General features: G+C 39.1%; 1 protein-coding gene across 7 annotated transcripts in view; it reads left to right on the plus strand.

Moving 5' to 3' along the window:
• REPS2 (RALBP1 associated Eps domain containing 2) overlaps window positions 1-21,367 on the plus strand; it is a 215,280-nt gene that overhangs the window by 147,375 nt on the left and 46,538 nt on the right. For all 7 annotated transcript variants that reach the window (XM_032840750.1, XM_032840754.1, XM_032840753.1 and 4 more), the window contains one exon: window positions 10,201-10,262. In XM_032840750.1, coding sequence (XP_032696641.1) covers window positions 10,201-10,262 — 62 coding nt within the window. The remainder of the gene's footprint in view (window positions 1-10,200; window positions 10,263-21,367) is intronic.

Here is a 21,367-nt window from a genome sequence, read left to right on the forward strand (position 1 = left end):
AGAGAGCCCCATGCGGGGCTTGATCCCAGGACCCCGAGATCATGACCTGAGCCGAAGGCAGAGGCTTAACCCACTGAGCCACCCAGGCGCCCCTACACTGAATATTTTTTAAAGCAAGGCGGTCATGTGTAGTCTTGTGAAGAGATAATCACGTGACTTAGAAGGCTAAAGATTTGCTACAGTGGCATATTTTAAGATAGTGTCTAGCATCTACTCATTTATTTGAGTATGTGGCATGTAGCATATTCAGAAGCATCATTTTAGTTCCTTGAAGTTGCAATACTTTTCTTACTTTCAGCCTTCTGACATGCTTATTCCCTGGACATACAATAACACCTGTCCAGCCCTTTATCCCCTATCTCAGTGCCCTTTTTTGCTCTTTACCATTACCTGTCCTGTAGCTTCAAAATGTGATACTGATTGCTGCCTCATAGTAGCTTGGGTGATGTCATTTTACTTCCCCAGGCCTTAATTTTCTCATCTGCGAAGTGGAAGAATTGAATTTGATCTCATTACTTTTCTAAACTCAGTCATTAATATTTTCCCTGGTGAACAATTCCAAGTCGTGTGTAAATTCCTGTCTTTTAACTGGTAAAAAATAATTGTTATGTTTAACAGAGAATTTAATGAGGTTGTGTGTTTGGCGGAGGGAAGTGGGGCATTATCAGGGGATCGAAGCAGCTCTTTTTGGAAAACTACTCCTGGCAAACATTTTATCATATTTGTAGGTGTATATGACATATGAACCCATCACTGTGTGTAACTGGGTGATTAGGGGATAGGCATAGGCTCACACATGCTTTTGTGAGTAGTAAGGAAAGAAAGTACATTTTCTATTACAAAGAAATCACCATTTTAATGAACTTGCCAAGAAGAAGAATGGTCCTCACTGACGAAATCCTGGAAGCTTTGCATATGGCTAACTCTCTACTTGATTGATACTTAAAAGTGCAGGTCCCACTGGCAGGCTCCCTTCAACATTTTCCATCCTTTAAGTGTTTTTTTTTTCCTTTGGCATTTGAATGCTTTTATTTTCTTCATAAAATATTCATAGTTTGGGGGGATGGGAGGCCTTTTCACAGCTGAAGTTATTTCAAGGTTCTCTCCCCCAAAGAATTGGCTTTCTGTTCCTTGCAGCTTTCAGTTGCCACATTGGCTGTTTTATTTCTACGTAGTAATTTGGAACATATTTTCATTAAATCATTGATTTTGGGCTTTGTAAAGATCTGAGGGAAATTAGTATAGACAGTCACATATATGGATAATATTTTGTCTGGAAATTTCTAAGCATAATAAAATGAAAAGATAAAAAAATCTAAGAGGTTGAAGTTTTGGATGAAGATACCAGGAGCCTGAGAATCAGCAGATCGGTGCTAGAAAATGCACATCTTTCAATAAATTTAATAAACACCTGTTACTGTATTTTCTGTTACTGTTACTGTATTTTCTGTTACTGTTACTGTATTTTCTGAGTTTAGGATTAAATGGCAGTTTCTTTCATGAACTTTTACATCTGGTTTTCAGGATTTGGGTATCTATTATTTTTTCCCTGATTACATTTACAAAATTTTCTGATTTTACAGAACTTTGCTGATATCTGGTATTCTACCTTATTAACGTGAGACTTAGGAATAAATCTGCGATTGCTTCACATGTATGGTAAAGCTTTCAATGTATGCATCAAAGGTGTTTTCCTCCCCTCTTCTTTCCTTCTCTTTCCTTCTAGGAAAGCAGGTGTTACTGTTGTAGGAATGTTTTCATCTTTTGCATGTGTACACTAGATTACTCAGCCAAAGTGGTTTTTCAGTTTTGCTTTGCATGAAGGTATACTTTTTCTCTTTTTAATTTTATTTTTTAAAGATTTTATTTATTCCTTTGACAGAAAGTAAGTACAAGTAGGAGGAGCAGCAGGCAGACGGAGAGGGAGAAGCAGACTCCCCACTGAGCAGGGAGCCTGATGTGGGCTGGATGCGGGCTCCATCCCAGGACCCTGGGATCATGACCTGAGCTGAAGACAGATGCTTAACTGACTGAGCCACTCAGCGCCCCTTTCTCTTTTTTAAATTGATTAGAGCATGCTGGATAAAATATTTGAATCCACTTTAAAATCATGAATGGAAAAAAATAAAAATAAAATTATGAATGGACTGGAACTATTTTATAAGAGGAGATATTTTACTAAATTCACCATGTGAATACTTAATACATCCAAGGCAGTGTGTTTAGATGCTCTGGGAAGTAAAAATATGAATCAGACATAAACTTGGTAGAATGAAGCTAGATTAGTATCACCTACTGTTAAAGGAAGAGTCATGAACACATAGAAGAGATTTTTCAGCAGAAACCAAATAAGGAAAGATGCGTGAGCTAATGTCATTTTTTTTTTCTTTTTTTGAGAGAGTAGCAGCTAAGGGAAAACCCGAGGCGTGATGCTGCCTGCCTCCTCCTAGAAGCCATGTGTGTGCGTAGGCAAATATTGAGATTTCTTTCTGAAACTCCAGATCTCAAGTGAAGTGAAGTGGGTGGGTACTTTTAGTTTTGGCTTCTCTTGACTGAGCGTCAGTGGATGGGACTTCTGGAAAGAGAGGGGAGAGAGCTGGAAAAGTGACTAATCACAGCTGATGGCCTGGTATGGTGGAGAGGAGAGGCCCGGGCCTCCATGCTGAAATGCTGGAACAAACTGGAGTTTGGGGAGCGCCTCCGAGACCACTGATACTGCTCAAGACTTGCGAGAATACTCTCTGCGACAGACTTGCTTAATACTTTTGCTATCTCACATTTTAAAATAACGTATTTATATAACCTCTTGTTGACCTTTCAGTTTTAGTCATCATCTGCTGCCTTCCCCTTCTAGCACCTTTTCTCCTCCTTCACCCTCTCAATACAGTTCGTAGAATTTGGGTTAGATCAGTATTTAGTGTTTATATTATTCTTACGGCTATGTAAGCCGTATAGTAAATTATTTACTTTTCCTACCTGCACGGATTTTTGTTGGCCCCGGAGTGCATAATCAGCTTGTTTCTTTTCAATGTTTTTCAAGCAACTGTAGACTGCCTCAATTTTCTAAAGTTCCTCTTGAAATTCTGACACAGGTATTGGTTTCATCTGTTTGAAGAAATGTAGAGTGATTGTCTTCCATGCCGGATACATAGTTCTCATCATGGCATTTCCCTTCTCTGTCATCCAACGATTCTTTTCTTCTTCCATGTTGGAACTCCTTTATCCTGTGCCTTGCTCTTTCTTGGTTTACTCTCTTGCTTTGGTAGAACACATCCTTGAGTAGCTTTCTTGGAGAAGGTACATAGAGCTCAATATAAGCCCCTGAATGTCTAAGAATGCCTTCAATTGAAGCATGAAGCTGGCTGCTCATTTGGGTATTAAAGCATCGGTTGGAAATCCGTTTTCTTCAGAATTTTCATGACATTGCTCCAGTGAAGTCTAGCTTTCAGTGGTATATTAAAAGTTTGAAACTGTCTGGACTCTTGATCCTTTGGATGTGGCCTGTCCTCCCTCTTCCATCCCCTGCTGGAAATTTGTAGACTCTTTTAACTCCTGTATTTTGAAATTTCATACGTGCTTTGCCAGAGGTCTGTTTTCTTCCATTGTTCTGGGTACTCAGTGGGCTCTTCTAGTTTAGAAAGCCCTAGTCTTCATTTCTGGGTAGTTTTCTTAGACTATGTGATTTTTTTTCCTGCTATTTTCTCTCTTTTTGTGGAATTTTATTTGAATATTATCCTGCTTTTTTAAAGATCTCCTTAGTTGGGTGCCTGGGTGGCACACTCTTGGTTTGGCTCAGGTCATGATCTCAGGGTCGTGGGATTGAGCCCCACATTGCGCTCTATGCTCAGTGTGGCATCTGCTTGGGACTCACTCTCCTCTCCCTCTGCCTCTCCCCTCTGCACTCACATGTGCATGCTCTCTCTCTCTCTCTCCCCCCTCCCTCCTAGATAAGTAAATAAATCCTTAAAAAAAGATCTCCTTAGATTATCTTTGAATCTTTCTATTAAGCTTTCCCTTTCTACTATCATGTTTTTTAAAAAGATTTATTTATTTATTTATTTGACAGAGAGAGAGATCACAAGTAGGCAGTGAGGCAGGCAGAGAGAGGGGGAAGCGGGCTTCCTGCTGAGCAGAGAGCCCAATGTGTGGCAGGACTCAATCCCAGGATCCTGAAACCATGCCTTGAGCCAAAGACAGTGGCTTAACCCACTGAGCCACCCAGGTACCCCTCTGCTATAATGCTTTTAATTTTCAGTTTCTCTTTAATTATTTTACTATTCTTTTTTTTTCAGCAACATCTTGAGTATTTCATCTTTGCAAATAGCATCTCTTATCTCTTACTGAGGATTTCCCTGATAACTTTGAGAAATTTCACTCCTTATTCCCATCCCATTAGCTATCTTCTTAGTAAATAAAATAAAGCTTCGTGAGGGTAGAGCTTTTTTTCCTGTTGTTGTTTTTTTTTCACTGATATTTTCACAGTACCTCAAACAGTGCTTGTTACATAGTAAATATTTAAGTAGTTCTAGAATATAAACAGAATGATCATTATGATGATACTAATATACATTGAAGAATTTTCCCCTAGTATGGATCTAATCTGTATCTTTGAGATTAACCTTTTTTTTTCTATTGTACTATTTTAGAAATTTTTATGTAGATATCTGATAATACTTCATCATCTGTTTCTGTTTAAGAAAGGGCATAAAAAACTGATTGGAATATATGGATAAATGGATAGGACTTGCCATCTGTGGGTTTCGTAGTGGAATGATCTGATTTGGTCATCTTGTTGGCGATCTCTTGATGTTGGTATCTATATCTTCCTTCTTGCTGGTCCATTTCCCTGGAGCACTTCTTTTAACCTCTGGATACAAAAGTCTGGGAGCAGAGAGGAAGAGGGATGGTAGTCTCACCATCCAGAATGTATACATATACTAGATCCCCCTGTTTTCAATATGGCCCCCTGCCTTCATCTGGGCCTGGTGTCCTCCCTGGAGAAGAAGGATACTTCTAGCCTTTTGCTGGAGTGGGAAACATGATGAAAATGTGTAGAATGTCAGAGAAAAATCTTAGGATCTAACTGCTCCTAAAGGGCTTCAATGAATTTTTTTTCCAACATGGGGATGGATCATGGTCCTGTAGTTTTTATGTTAGTTCAAAGAGATATTTGTTGGACACTTACTATATTCTGAGTTATCCAGGTGGAGTAGGGTTAGGGCATGGACACTGCAGGCAGAGGGGACCGCAAGAGCAGGGATCCTGAAGCCCAAACCTGCATGAGGTGTAGCTGGAACCTGACCTTCACGGGTATGGTCAAGGTATGCCCTTCTAAAGGGTAGGAAATAGGAGTCACGATTAGTTCATTTTCTTTACTTCTTATTGCTTTCCTCATTTTATTGCTTTCTTCATCCTTACTTCCAGAGGAGTTTGATGTCCTCAGTTCTTGAGAACTGGGGGGCTTCTTTGGTACACCTTGGTTATTGTCTGTTTTCTCTACTGCTCATTTAGCTATCAGCCACTCATCTATTTTCCCAGAGAAAATTTAAAAAGTTCTTTTCACTATTATGTTAACGAGGTAAGAGTGAGTTTAGGTGCAAATATTCAAACTGCTATCTAGACTCAAAAGTCTTGCTTAGGACATTTAATAAAATTCAGGACAGCAGAAACTGGGAATCCTATACGTATCAAGCCAAGCTTTTAGTTTCAAGTGATCCCAGGTTGATAAGCACCTTTGGGTTTCTGGCAGACGGTAGAGGAGGAACCCACTTTGCACACAGGGCCCAGTTCCTATAGGTGAAGTTCCAAGGGATGTGCATTTGGAGTCACAGGTCACCAAGCACTCTAGGAAATGGAACACAAGGAGACGGAGCTAGCAGGAGCAACAAAAGGGTGGTAAATATGAAGCCCCTAGACTGTAGGATTATCAGACACAGACTACTACATAAATATGTTTAATGAATTGAAAGAAAAGGAGACAGAAAAAATGAGAATGTAGCCGAGAAAATATAAAAACGAAAAAAAAATTTGAAAACAGATCAAATAGAACTAGAAAGGAAACAGTCATTAAAATAAACCTGAGGGGGCCCCTGGGTGGCTCAGTGGGTTAAAGGCTCTGCCTTCAGCTCAGGTCATGATCCCAGGGTCCTGGGATCGAGCCCCACATCAGGCTCTCTGCTCAGCAGGGAGCCTGCTTCCTCCTCTCTCTCTGCCTGCCTCTCTGCCTGCTTGTGATCTTTGTCTGTCAAATAAATAAATAAAATGTTAAAAAAAAAAACCTGAGGACTGGATTAACAGGACATTAAGCACAGTTGACGAGGGAATTGGTTCACGTAACAGTAGATCTTAGAAAATTATCCAGAACACAACACAGTTGAGACAAAGAACCCCAGAAGGAGAGGTAACAGAAAATGGCAATATTTGGAGAGACACTATTTGGAGAACCACTCAGAATTTCCCAGGGTGAACAGGATGCCACATGATTCAGAAACTCTAGTGAAGCTCAGTAGGTTATGAAAGAAAAAGAGGATGAAGAAATAGGCAGACTCAGTGTCAAGTTCGGTACTGCAGAACACTGCAAAGAGATTTCAAAAGCAACCAGAGAGAAGACAGACTACTTAATGAGAAAACAATGGTTCTATAGACACATGACTTCTCGCCAGCAATAATGGAAGCCAGAAGACAGCGAAATACTATTTTTAACGTGCTGTGAGAAAATAGCTGTCCATCTAGAATCTATACCCAGTGAAATACTCTTTGAAGAATGAGGGTAAAATAAAGACTTTCCAGTCACACACTGACTAAGCTGGTCCTAACAGACTATCCATGAAGGAAGTTCTAAGGATGAACTTCAGACAAAAGGTAATATCAATAGTAAAAGAGGTTGTAATGGAAACTAGGAAGACTTTAAAACTGAATGAGAACACATCAAAACCTGTGACAGTTGAAAGACCATTTGTAACACTAAAGGCTTACATTAGAAAAGAAGAAATGCAATCAGTTAAGCAAGTAATTTAAGCTACAAAAAGAATAGGATAAGCCCAAAGAGAAAATACAAGGAGATGAACAGATATTAATGAAACACAAAGCAAGCAGAAAATACAGAGGCTCAGGAAAGCTGGCTTTTTGAAAAGAGTAATAAAATGGGAAAATGTCAGGTAAGCTCAGTGAAGGGAAACTAGAGTGATGATACAAACAGCATTAGCAGTAGAAAACAAAAGTTATGTGCACGGAGATTAAGATGAGTAGAGGAGGGCATGGGAATGTCTTTATGGCAATAAGTATGAACATTTAGACAATAAATGTCTAGAAAAATATCATTTATCAAAACTGACCTAAGAATTAGTCTAAATAATCCTGTAATAGTTAAAGAAATGAAGTCATTAAAAATCTTGTTTCAAGCAAAGCTCCAAGCCCAGATGCATCTGCTGTCAAGTTCTACCTGACATTCAACAGTAGCCACCTGTTCCAGAGTACAGATGGGCAACACTCTCCAGCCGTATCAAACCTACCAGATAACCATATGTGGAAGGAAACCCACTTATCAGTCTCTCACTTATGAATACAGTTGGCAAAAATCCTAAACAGGGTATTAGCCAACTAAATCTAGCGGGTATAAAAACCTGACCAGGTTGGAATTATCCTAGGTTAGCAAGGGTGTTTTAATACTTAAGAATTTATAATCTAACTTATCATTTTAACTAATTGTAAGGGGCAAATACTATCCTCTCAGTGGGTGGACATGCAGTTTTGGTTAAAATGCCTCAACAGATTATAAAAAAAATCTCAAAATAATAGTAGGTGGGAATTTTCATAATCCCGTAAAGGGTTTCTATACTAACCTATAGCAAATATCATAGTTAATGTTGAAATAAGGAGAGCCTTCCCTTTGAGATCAAGAGACAATAACAATGTCCATATGATTATTATAAGTCAACTTTACAGTAGATTTGCTAGCCAGGTAAGTAAGATAAAAAAACAAAAATAAAGGTACTGAAAAGAAGAAACCAAATTGCTGTGAATATTCATAGGTGATAGGATTTTATCCAAAAGTATATTGAGAAACACCCTCATATCATCTTTTACAAAAATAAGGCATTTTTTAAATTAAAAAAATAGTAAAAATGAAATGAATCAGACATGCATCTGGAGGCAGATCCTCCATCTGAGCACACTAAGCAGGGAGAGAGAGACATATGACTCAACTGGTTGGTTTCCTCGCTCTCAGGGATCACTGTCTTTTGCTGCCAAATTTCCTAGTGTCTTGAAAACTGTTGTTTTATACATTTTGGTCTCGTGTCTAAAAACTGTGATTTCATGTAAAAACCGTGTTTGTTTTCGGCTGTTTCAAATAGGAGGGTAAATCTCATCTTTGTTATTCCCTCTTGCTAGAAGCAAAAGTTTGGTTAATAAAATGGCTTATCAATTCTTAGTCCTCTTTTGTTAATAAGTCCTCTTTTGTTAAAAACACACTTTGTGGGGCACCTGGGTGGCTCAGTGGGTTAAAGCTGCTGCCTTCGGCTCGGGTCATGATCCCAGGGTTCTGGGATCGAGCCCCGCATCGGGCTCTCTGCTCAGCAGGGAGCCTGCTTCCTCCTCTCTCTCTGCCTGCCTCTCTGCCTACTTGTAATCTCTGTCTGTCAAATAAATAAATAAATAAAATCTTTAAAAAAAAAAACACACACTTTGTTCTGGTGCAAGGTCTTTGCTGTAAAAGCATGTGTAGTTTTTAAAAAAATTTTGTTTTTAAAGAAACCGGTAATTTAAAGGCCCAATCCTGAGGACCTTTGGAGTACAGAATGGCCCTGAGATGGATAATTTCTGAGGCTTTTGTTTTTCTGCTGCTATATGCTTTGTTATCGAAGGCTTTTAAGGTCTCACCACCTCTGGAGTTTTGACCCACTGATGTGTTTCATAAATTTTAATGAAAGACAGATTGAGAGAAATCACTGATGGGCCCACATGGTTGTACCAGATCCGTGCACTGGCTCAGAATGCAAATCTCTATGAAATTACTCTTCAGTTACCTTTGTGGAAAGCCCCAGACTCCATCTTCTGGCTCGTCTGATCTAGCTAGGTCAGATCAAAAGTGATTTGCAAAAACTTTCATGTTCTTGGCACATTGCTATGACTTATTTTTAAGTCACAGAAAATTGTCCAAATATTAACACACATATTACAGAATCACCAGTAAACTAGGTATGGTTAAATAGAGCATGGTGTGCTTTTTAAAGACTTTGTAAAGAATATGGTTTAACTTGCCAGTGTGTGATAATAAACTTATTTCTTGTGCGTGATCATGAGCTTTATTTATAATTCACTAGCAGATGTTTATTTTCATTTAGTTACAACTCAGACATTCTTGGCTTAATTCAAATGTTCTCTGTACCTCACAAAATTAAAAAAAAATTAGATTGAGACTTTTGTTCAAAACATCCTTTAAATGGGGCCAGATGATTATAGGAACAGATTTTATTTCTGCTAATAAGGATCAGGGAGAGAAAAGGAAATTGAGATCTTTGAAGTGTCCCTCAACATCATTTAGTCCCATCTCTTTCAGCCTCCCCGCTGTTGTCAGACCCAGTAGCTTACAGGGCAGCAGAGCTGACTGTGGGGACTCTGGCTCCCTTCGTTCTATAGCCCACTTGCTGAACTAATGAGTAGTGTAATGGCCAAGAGAGAGGGAGACATATTAGAGAAACCAAAGGGCCTAGATTATTTGAAACTAAACAAGTAACATCAGAATAATGAGGGATTGACTGCCTTTCCCATGCTGGGTTCCAGTCCTTTGATCAGAGGGTGTCTTTTCCTTACTGTTTTATACTGTCTTAATCAAAACAGCCTATATAAATAATTGGATTTGAGGTAGGTAGGATGAAAATGAAAAAGTGATTAGAAATATCATGTACTCCTTTAAAAAAAAAAAAGTGAAGCCTTCAGATGGATTTGAATAACCTAAACATGTTAACTGCAATTGGTATTCCTAGTTAAATGTTAAGGGCAATTGGTATTCTTAGTTAAAAAGTGGAAAGGGTATTTTGTTTTGTTCTTGGTAACTCTCTTTTTTAAAAAAAATATTTATTTGAGAGGTGGGGAGGGGCAGAGGGAGAGGGGAAGAGACCATCTTAAGCAGACTCCACCCTGAGTGCAGCACCCGATGTGTTTTTGGTAATTCTTAACAGTATGTGTTTTTCTTTTCAGCTACTAAGTCAGGATTGTTACCTCCACCACCTGCGCTCCCTCCAAGACCTTGTCCATCACAGGTAGGAAACAGAAGTTGATTTCTGTGAACTGTTGGGTATAGCAAAGTTGTCCTACCACTGTGCTTTCTTTGTAAGGGTTGGTAGCCACAGAACTGGCCGGTCACATTCTCAAGATGACGTCTGGACAGAGAGTATAGAGAGTAGCTGCATTTCTTCTTATCTGTCCAGTCCCCCAACCTCATGTGGAAAAGGGAAAGTTTCCTCAATAAGCAACCAAACCAATGCATACTGGTTCTCCTTTGGCCATCAAGGGTTGCATGTTGTTTTCAGATAGAGAAAGAAGAAGAATGGGTGACTCTTCAGTTGGGGGGTGGGGGACATGGTTTTTCTATATAGTATGTACAGTTTGGGTGTGTATATTGTCATCAGTATTTTAGGAGCTGTGTTAATTCTTCATAATTAATGGTTGTCACCATGGTATTCGTGCTGTAGTTTGGGCCTGCAGTGCATTCTTTATCTTTAGGTTGGTATTTTCTTTGGAACATTAAGCTGAAACAGCAGGACTTGGGAGAATGTGTCACCAAAATCTGTTTCACTTGTGAATTAATTCTGCCTCATTTATATGTGCTACTATGGTCTTATTCATCAACACTCCTTGTAGAGCTGGAAATGAGAAGCAAGCTGCAAATCTGCGGTGTGGTAAAGGGCACTACAGATCCTTCCTTTCATTAATTGCTGCTGAAGAGACTTTCTGTCTTTAAAGCCCCTCTAACTTGCAGCAGAAAATGTTGGGAAATTCTCTGTTAACAGTCCTAGTTTCTACCTTATTGGTCTAGATGCTTCAGAACATACTTTTCCAGATGGCACATCTTAGGACTTGCTAAGTCACTGAAACCATTTCGGGCATTTGCTTGTCCTTCTTTTAGAGAATTAGATCATCTTTAGCGTTCACTCAACCTTGAGGTCCAGATACAGTGTACTGCTTTCCTTCCTCTGTTTGAAGGGCAAGGAAAAGCCCCGTTCTTCCTGAATCACATATAAGCGAGTGAGAGCCCCTTTTCTAATACTCCAGGATTGGCTTTAAAAGTTGTGGATTAATCAGTCAACAAGTATTTATTGAGTCCCTGCTGTTTATCTAATGGCAAGCTTTAGTTCCATCCTAAGCATTTCCCTGCTTATAATTTCTGCTCATTTACATTATTAGCTCTGTTTCTTGAGCATCTGCAGTAGACCAGGTGTTGTGCTAAGTGCTTTCAGTGCATTATTTAATCTTCACAAAAATCCTATGAAGTAGGTGTTAATATCCTTTATTTTCTTACAGGTGAGGAAATTGAAGCATACAGGGGTTAAACAAGTCAGCCAAGGTGACATAGCTAGTAAATAGGTAGAGCCAGCTTCCAGATGAGGTCCATCTCCTAAAGGTCGCTGCCCTCCCCATCTCCAGAGCTGAAGTGTCTGTGTATACAGTGAGACAGTGATCTGCTGCTCTGGCCGGTGAGGCTTTCACCACGTGCCGCCTGTGGAGGACCTAGATGAGACCAAACTCCTGATTGGCACCAACAGCAGACCTGGGCTTTGTCACAACAAAATTGTGGGCATTCTGGAGGCAGTTACCTACTAGCTACTGGTTTTAAACTAGGGCTTGGGAGCCACCTGGATGAATGCATGAAGACCCGTCTGAAAGGGCTTTCGTGATCAACCTCCTTATCTTCTCCTGTACAAGTAACAGGAGTGACTTCCTGCTTGTGAAATGCCTTGCTGCTATCAGCAGTCCTCATCCGACGACCTGCTTGAGGTGGCCTTCCTGCCTGCTTGGGGTCTTAGTGACCAAGGATGTGATGGGGAGCTGGGAATTCTCAAGTCACTGTTAATGAATGAGGTTGCTTCTTCGTCTGCCAGATTTCTCATCACAGTGTAACAGTGAGCGGAGTGCTCAGCCCAAGCCTCCGCCTCAGCTGCCTAACTTTGGAGATTTCAGGCTACAGAAACAGGTGTGTAACAAATGCAGGCAGAAAACCCCTTCGTCACTTCCCTTCCCTTACTTACTCTCTTTTCCTCCACTGTAAGTGGGACACACACATTCAACAGAGGAAATCCTGGAGCTGAATAGGGGACTGTATTTAGTCGTTGTGCCCTGCCCCATTCCTGATGGCCCTGGGAGAGGCGTACCTAACCATGTGGGTGGGGCATCTGTGTGTTCTAGTCTTTCTCAAACCGCTTGTGATAAAGCCATCTTCTGGGAGGGATGAACAGGGTTCTGTGATAAGACAAAATCGCAGGCTGCCACCTCAGCACCCGCTTGTAGAGAGTCACAGTGCATATGGGCTCATTAAAGGATTTGAAGTCCTACAGTAAAGAAACCTGGTCAATTTTGGTAAAGCTTGCCATTTCTTTCTTTCTTTATACAAGACTTCACAATCCCCTGAGGGCTTGGTGGTTAGGGAACGTTATTCTCCACCAGCTTTAAAATACTGGTAAGAACATTTCCAAACTGCTTTCATCTGTTACCTCCTCTTTATTTATGTGATTAAAGTTAAATTTTTGTATCTTAGGCCAGTAGTTTTCCCTAAAAGAGTTGAAACTGAAAAAGGAAGTTTACCATATGTTAGCTTCGGATTTCTAGTTGTCATGTTTTCTTTTTTTTTTTTTAATTTGCTTTTCTTTTCCTTCTGGCTTACTCTCTCATGAGGTCATTTTTACCACTTCACACAGCAAGCTTTATTACGGCATACTTAAGCACTTTGAGTTCTTCTTTTGCTCTGTTAAACATTTTCTTGAGTGTTCCTTGTTATATATGGGCAATCGATCTGACTTTGGAAAAAAATATATACATCCAAATGAGGCTTAAACTATAGTACCTAGGGGAGAAACAAGGAAGGTTGGTATAATATAAATCTTAAATTTGTCAGTAGCTGTGAGAAGAGATTAAGATAAAAAGGCTTTGGATTTAAATTTTCCTTTTTTAAAAAAACATTTTATTTATTTATTTATTTATTTGAGAGAGAGAGAGAGAGAGAGAGCTCGCTCAAGCATGGAGGGAAAGGCAAACTCTCCACTGAGCAGGGAGCCTGATGTGGGTCTCAGTCCCAGAATCCTGGGAATCAGGACCTGAGCCAAAGGCAGACATTTAACTGACTGAGCCACCCAGGTACCCCTGGATTTAAAATTTTCATATTATTTAATTTGATAAATGGATAAATGTTTAAGACTAGATTATAATAAACAAGAAGACATTCTGTTCCCTAAAAAGGAACAACTATTTAAAAAACTATGTGGCTAGTCAGTGATGTCCTTCGAGGTTTTAAGTATGTAAGAGAAAAGCACTTGTACATTTGCGGATGTGTCCACAAAGGTATACAGAGCTCATTTCTACATATGCTAGAAGTATATCTCTACTTTTATCAAGTGAGAGAGATGAAGTATAGGTGTTCAGCATAAAATGCAGTTTATCTGGCCCTTAATACTAAGTACTAGTATGATATGGACATCTGGAGTAAATTATACAAATGGGGCCCTGGAGTTAGGAAAAGGAATAAATTCAAAGAAGCAGATCTTTTTATTTTTCATACTATAGAGAAAATCAAAAGGGACCAAGTGAATATATAAAGAATCAAACGGTTTGTGTTCCATGTTTTCCTGGGACAGGCTAGGGACCAGGGCGTGGTATTTTGGCTCAGCTCCGAAGAAGTGACACATTTATTTATTAATTTTTTTAAAAAAGACCGATTTATAACACAGATGGCTAACAAGCAGTTAGAGTTAACTGTTTTATATGGAGCCGTGTTAACATGAGAGTTAAACTAGTAGCTCACTGTGGGTATGCGTATAAACTGAGGAAAATGCCATCTGCAGAGCTGGTGCTTGTCCTGTATGTCAGTTCTCTAAGGGCCTGTTTGGTTCTCCAATAATTAAATCTCTTTAATAGTATTGATCTCATGCCAAATTTCTTATGGCAATAATCTTTATTTAAAAAAGTTTTTTGGTACAAAGGATAATTTTTTCAGTTATACATTAGCACCACATTTGATGATTGGGGCTCCCTGTAGACTAATGTGCTCAGGATTTTCCTGTTTATTCCACTAATTGCTTACCTTGGAACAGCAAGTGCTTCTCACTGGCAGTGCAGTGTGTACTAAAATAGCACTGTAGGATGAAAGTGCTGTGGAAGAAGCATTTGATCAGTACTTTTAAGCTTAGACCAAGAGGGCTTCATGGAAGGGCTAAGGTGACCAGTGAAATGAGTTTTAAACAAGAGAATTTTTCTTTTCAGATGGCTGAGGGGTTCAGAGTATTACCGTAGAGAAAAAGCAAATGCAAGGAGCAGGCATGCAAGAGATCCCCATGTGTTCAAGGAACTGTCTGAAATTTAGAAAGATAGATTTTAGGGGAGAGAGATTTAGTGTTTGGATGTGGCAGTGAAGAGCCAGTGGCCTGCCCGCTTGAGGCCCATTGAGGCCCAGTGGTGCCAGAGCCTTGGGAGAGGAAGGGTCCCTTGATAGGAGAGTTCTGTCCGGGGAGCAGCCCCTGGCAGGAGAGCACAGAGCGTCAGTTAGCCCATTGGTACTCACGTTGTGCCCGCAGGAATCATCTGGGGGAGAGCTTTAAACCTACTGAGGTCTGGGTCCCACCCCCAGAGATTCTGGTGTGGTGGGAGGTCCAGACATTGGGAGTTTTAAGAAGCTCCCCACATGATTCTGAAGTGTATCTGGGATTGAGTAACACTGAATTAAGGCAAGAGGAGGAATGTTCAGAGATGAAGTTGAGAACCTATGGGATTTTCTGGCATTATGGGATTATGGGATTAATGGTATGCCCTGAGTTCTTTTTTTTTTTTTAAGATTTTATTTATTTGAGAGGGAGAGAGGAGAGACAGAACACAAGCAAGGGGAGGGGCAGAGGAAGAGAGAGAAGCAGGCTCCCCACTGAGCAGGGAGTCCAATGCAGGGCTTGATCCCAGGACCCTGGGATCATGACCTCAGCCGAAGGCAGGCACTTAACGACTGAGCCACCCAGGTGCCCCATGCCCTTGAGTTCTTTAAGTGCTCAGTAGAAGTCTTTGTTGAGTTGGTGAGGGAGGGAGGCATAAAGTCAGGTGAGGGGACATACCCATATGCTGTGGGGACAAGAACTCTGATCCTGATGGATGGTCTTGGGAGTCTGTCTTCTTGGGATGGCTGACTCCAGCAGGGTTAGAGGGCTTGATGGGATGGTCTTCCTGGAAGGACTAGCCACTGTGTACCTCAGGTCCTGTATGTACTATTTTGAAGGATGAGCCAGGAACCCAAGATGACCTTGAGAGGAAATCATAGTCCATGCAGCAAGTCTTTCTTTCCTTTTTAGAAAAATTAATCCTTTTTTAAATTAAAATTTTTTAAATTAAAATTTTAAATTTTAAATTTTTAAATTTCCTTTTTTTTAAAAAAATTAACATATAAAGTACTACTTGTTTCAGCAACACAGTGAGTCTTTCATCTAACTTTGTCATCTGGCTAGAATGAGGTCCTCAGGCACTACTGAACCCAGTAGGAATATCCTGGGCTTGCTGTTCATTTTGAAGCCAAATTTCTTAGACACAGCTTTTTAAATAAGATCTACCCTCTTGTCGTTTGGAAGGAATGACAGGCTCACTTCAACTCAAATGGTAGTTTGTAGGCCCTGAACTACTTATAAAATACTTGACGCTATGCTTTCCTAGAAAATGTTCTTATAAATTAATATCCTGTCATTTCAGGTATTCTTTCTGTAAGTTAATGTATAGTTGGCGATACAAAATCATAAATTCTCCTGGAAGACATTAAGAGTTTTAGAGCTCATATGTACTTGTTCTTTTTCTATTGGTCTTTGTATGGGGGCATTACTGGTGATTGTGTAAGTTTCTCACAGGGTTAATAGATTTTTAAAATGTAAATTTGATTAAAGTTTAACATGCATATCCAATCCATTTTAAACACATATTAAATCATTTTAATAGAGTAAAATGAACTATTTCACTGGCAACTTTAAATATCTATAAGAAAACATTCTTTAAGTATAAACAATACGGAAATGTCACTGCTTTTTACATTTCATAGCTTTTCTCTTGATCAAATTAAAACTCAGTGGGCATACATCAGATATCATGAGATCTTTTGCTATAATATATGCAAATGATCTCATGTACATTAGTCATCGAATCACCTTGATATATTGGCTGTGTAGATAAGGCATATTTTTGAACTTTCAAGCTATGTACAATATCATAATTTTCATTCGTCAGTATGTAAGTTTAGTATATGTCAAAAGGTATTTTTCTATGTATTTGAAACTTTGTAATTATTCTGAAGAGAATTTACAAACCTATCACCTAGGATGCCACCTTTGCTTTCTTCCAGAGTGTTACCCTGTTCTGTCTTACAGTGCACGCTGTAGGTTAACTGAAAATAACAGTATGTTAATGAGTTTTTCTGTGATTAAGGAAAGAAGATCTAGGCCCAGGACCTGTCTTCAACAGTGATGATGAAAGAACATACTACCGAAAGCTGCAGAGCACGATATGAATGTGTCTGTGCTCTTGTTCTTAGCTCTACTACTCTGTACCTTTGTGGGAAGTAAGGAGATTAGTCTCACAGACCTACTGCCTCTTCTATAAAATGTGAAGATTATATAGATCCTCCTACTACCCAAGGTCTCTGATTCTGTGTTGTATTCCTCTGTCCAAGAAAAATTTTCTTGCAAATATAGTTGAAACATCATAAAACACAATTGAGGACAAGATGATTTAGACTAATTTCTCCCTGCTTCCCCCCCACTGCTAAGTACAACCAAAAGCCCTGGATGTAATAAACAGAAAGAGGACTCTGAAAGATGTAAACAGAAAAGTGGACTGGCTAAGTCCTTAGGACTTGAGTAATGGCATGGCAGTGAATTCCCTGAGTTGTTAAAAAAAAAAAAGTCTCCCATATATCCTGGACTGAGTGCTGGAGGAACCTGCAGCCTGGAACTACCAACAGATAGAGAAAAAAAAAAGCCCTTGAGAAAAGTCTACTCTCTAGCCAGAGGACTGGGAAAAGGGTAGACAAGCTAGACAGAAACCTTTTTGACAATACCCGTCCTACCCCAGCCAAATACTACCGAAGTCTCTCCCTCTGGTGTCATCAGAGGGCAGTCTGGGAGTTGGTCTCTTGTCCCTCACCTGGTGGCAGCAGACAGCCTGGGGTGGCACTTTCCTAGCTGGCAAACGTGGTTTTAGCAGAGACCAAAGTGATCTCCTAACCCTGGTCTGGTGGCAACAGGTGGCCTGGGGAGACACTTTATACCCCGACAGACAGTATCACTGGAGACAGACATTTCCCAATAAGCAAATACTCAAGGAGTTTGTCACTGGTAGACCTGCCCCATAACAAATACTAAAGGGAGTTCTCTAGACTGAAATGAAGGGACACTAGGCAGTAGCTTGAAGCCATAACACGAAATGAAGAATGGTGAAGGTAGCCACGTTGGTCAATCTCAAATCCAGTAGTGTTGATTTGTGACGCTTCTCTTTTCTATATGACCTAAAAGGAAAATACTTATAATAATCACAAATCTATATTAATGATCACATATATGTGAGGATATAATTTGTGACCATAATAATATAATAATAATATAAAGGGGAGCAGGGCTATAAAGGAGTAGGGTTTTTGTATACTCTTGACAATAACTTGGTATTAATTCAAAATTGATTGTTATAAAGTTAAGATGTTAACCAATCCTTAGGGTAACTACTAAGAAAAAAAACTAAAAAATATAAAGAATATGAAAATGAGAAGGTAACAAAAATGGTATACTAGAAAAAAATCAGTTAATTAAAAAAAAAGTGATGGGAGGACTGAGGAAATGAACAAGTATAAGACATAGAAAACAAAGAGCAAATGGCAGAAGTAGATCTTTCCTTATATGTAATTACTTTAAATGGATAAATATCTTCAATTAATTGGCAGAAATAGATGGATTTAAAAAATAGTCAAACTATATGCTTGTCTACAAGAGACTCACTTTTGATCCAATGTTAAAAATAGGTTGAAAATGGGGGGCGCCTGGGTGGCTCAGTGGGTTAAAGCCTCTGCTTTTGGCTCAGGTCAGGATCCCAGTGTCCTGGGATCGAGCCCCTCATTGGGCTCTCTACTCAGCGGGGAGCCTGCTTCCTCCTCCCTCTCTGCCTACTTGTGATCTCTGTCTGTCAAATAAATAAAATCTTTAAAAAAAATAGGTTGAAAATGGAAGCATGGAAAAAGATATTTTACACAAATAATAACCAAAAGAGAGCCCGGGTAGCTTTAGTCACGTCAGACTAAATAGACTTAAAGACAAAAGTTGTTACAAGACAAAGAAGGGCATTATATATTGATAAAAGGGTTATTCCATTAAGATGGTAAAAATTTATAAAAATATACACACCTATCAACAGAGCCCCATGATGTATGAAGTAAAAACCAATAGAATTGAAGTAGCAGACAAATTCTACGATAACTCACTTTTAGTAATGGATCGAACAACCGGACAGGAGAGCAGTAAGGAAATAGAAGATGTGAATGGATAGAACACTCTAAATCCCCTAGACCCGAGCGACATCTGTAGAACATTCTAGTCTTGTGCACATGGAACATTCCCCCAGGACAGACCACATGTTAGGCCACAAAACAGGTCTCAATAAATTTAAAAAGATTGAAATTCTACAAAGTGACCACAGTGGAATGACACTACAAATCCATAATGGATGTAATGCGGGAAGATTCACTAACATGTGGAAATTAGGCAGCATACTCTTAAAAAACTAGTGGGTCAAAGAAGAAATTACAAATGAAATTAGAAAGTGCCTTGAGATGAATGAAAGGGAAAACATACTAAAACATTTGAGATACAGGAATAACAGTAGTAACAGAACTCTGGGGAAATTTATACCTATAAGCACTTATATTAAAAAAAAAGGATCCAAAATCAATAAGCAAACTTTATACCATGAGAAATTAGAAGAGCAAGCTAAACCCAAAGGTAGCAGAAGGAAGGTAATGATGTAGAGTTGAGATAAATGATACAGTGAGTAGGAAAACAATAGCAAAATCATTGAAACTAAAAATTGGTTTTTGTATCCTCTGATTAAGAATAAAGGCTTTATTTTAAACTAAAATCAGATTCTGATAAATTTCTCTCTCCCTGTAGATAATGTTGTTTTGCATTTATCAAGGTTGAATATTGCAGTAGAATAAGTCTATTTTGTACATGATTTTTCCCCCTGTGTTGGTTTTGGCAGTACTTTTTCCTGTGTGTTCCCTAGGTGTAGGATTGGCTCATAGATGACTCACGTTGCTCCTCCGAGCTCCAGGTTTGTGTAACATGAAGACAGGTGTGGTTTAGACCAGCCTCTGCTGATTGAATCTTGAGAGTTCTGAGTCCTCTCACGTAAGGATTTATTAAAGGAACTTGAAAGCTGTTCTCAAACAGTTGGCATTGAATGAGAAATTAAAAAGGCAGAGAAAAGTGCTTTAGTGCTAAGTTCAGGGAGAAGACAGAGATATAGTGAGGAAATACTGGCATTGTAATAGTGGAGGGAAGTTTAAGGATGAATCCCTGCTGTTTGAAAAAGCATGCGTAGTTTGGCCAGCTATCAGCAAATGCTGTGGAACGTGTCCAAAGAACTGTTGAAAAGAAAGGAAAGTTTTATGATGACATATTATTTTAGTAATATTAATAAAAATAAAATCAATACAGACAGATGTCCAAGAAGGTACCCCTGCTTAAGGGTATTGTCTATCTGCCTAATAGGGTATCAGACATCTATTAAAATGGTGATATGGAAAGTAGTGGAAAAGAAGGATAACAGCTGAATACAGAAATGTTTCCTGATTGTACCACATAAAAATATTTAGTAGACCTTTGACAGTAAGGTGTTCTGCCTTCTCAGGGTAATCTGGAACGTCTGTGGAGCACAGTGATTGGCCCCTTTGCCGTGGTCGGATTTTGAATTCCTTTCTCAGCGTTACTGGCCTGTGTTCCCTTCCCAGAGGGCTTTTGAGGTTTTTAACTCCTCCGTGAATTTCCACTAACTCTTTTTAGGGGTCTCAAGGGGCCACTTAATTCATTTGTAACTTACCTATGTTATCTTATAACTTGTTTGTTATAAGTACTTTCTCCCTTTTGGGGAGATTATATGAATGGTATGTATGTGATTTGGGGTCTCCGCAAAGGTCTCCACAAATATTTCAGTCCAAAATGTCAAGTGTCTGCTGTCAGGCATTTGGAGGTAAACTGCTAAGTAATTGGTAGTAGTTTAGATAACTCTTTTTGGTGGAAAAATTATGTAGTTTTTCCTTTAAAAGAGTTCCTTTTCCAATGAACATTTAGGAAAAAGGGGAAAAATGCTGACAGGACAGTTAGAATTTTAAAAAGTCACTCAAAGCTACATCAGAATAAATTGACTCTTAGGAAGCTACTTTTAGACCCTATGCTCTCAGAACTTATATGTCAGATTGCATAATCATATAGTTAGGATAACTACGGTAATTACAAGGTTCAAATACACTGTTTACTGAAATCTATTGTGTAGTGATTTTTCTCTTTTTCTTTTTTTTCCATCTACTAGTTTTTTTTCATCCATGTTCTCTGGATAGTAAACTCTTACTGCTCTTTCTCCTAAATGGTAATTTTGCAGAATTCCAGATAGAAGGTTATTTCCCTTTGGTGTTGTGAATGTACTACCTCCTTGTCTTCCAGTGTTTGTTGTTGTTGCTGAGAATTCTCTTTTTGGTTCCTTTGGATCGACTGTTTTTTCTTTAGGGTAGCTTTTAAAACGTTATTTTTGATGTTCTATTTTAATTTCGTTGCGATGTGTCTAAGCATAGATTTAAACTTATTTACTCCACATGACGCTTGGTGCGCGTTTTCCCTCTGGAAAACCATGTCTTCTAATTTGGAACATTCTTAGTCACATCTCTGCAGGTTCTGATTCTCTACTTACTCTGTTTTCTTTTCAGAGTCCAATAGCTATGTTTCTGTGTCTGTCAATACACCTTTTATTTCTAGTGATGGCTCTTTCAATCTTTTTATGCTGTGATCTCTCCCAGCCCTGATGAAACTTTTGTCTTCCAAATTAATCATTCTTTTGCGTAGCTGTGTATGATTCCAGGTTTTATAGTTCATTCTTGTTT

Source organism: Lontra canadensis, unplaced genomic scaffold, assembly GCF_010015895.1.
Source record: "Lontra canadensis isolate GAN:19392208 unplaced genomic scaffold, GSC_riverotter_1.0 scaffold116, whole genome shotgun sequence".
Taxonomy (NCBI): domain Eukaryota; kingdom Metazoa; phylum Chordata; class Mammalia; order Carnivora; family Mustelidae; genus Lontra; species Lontra canadensis.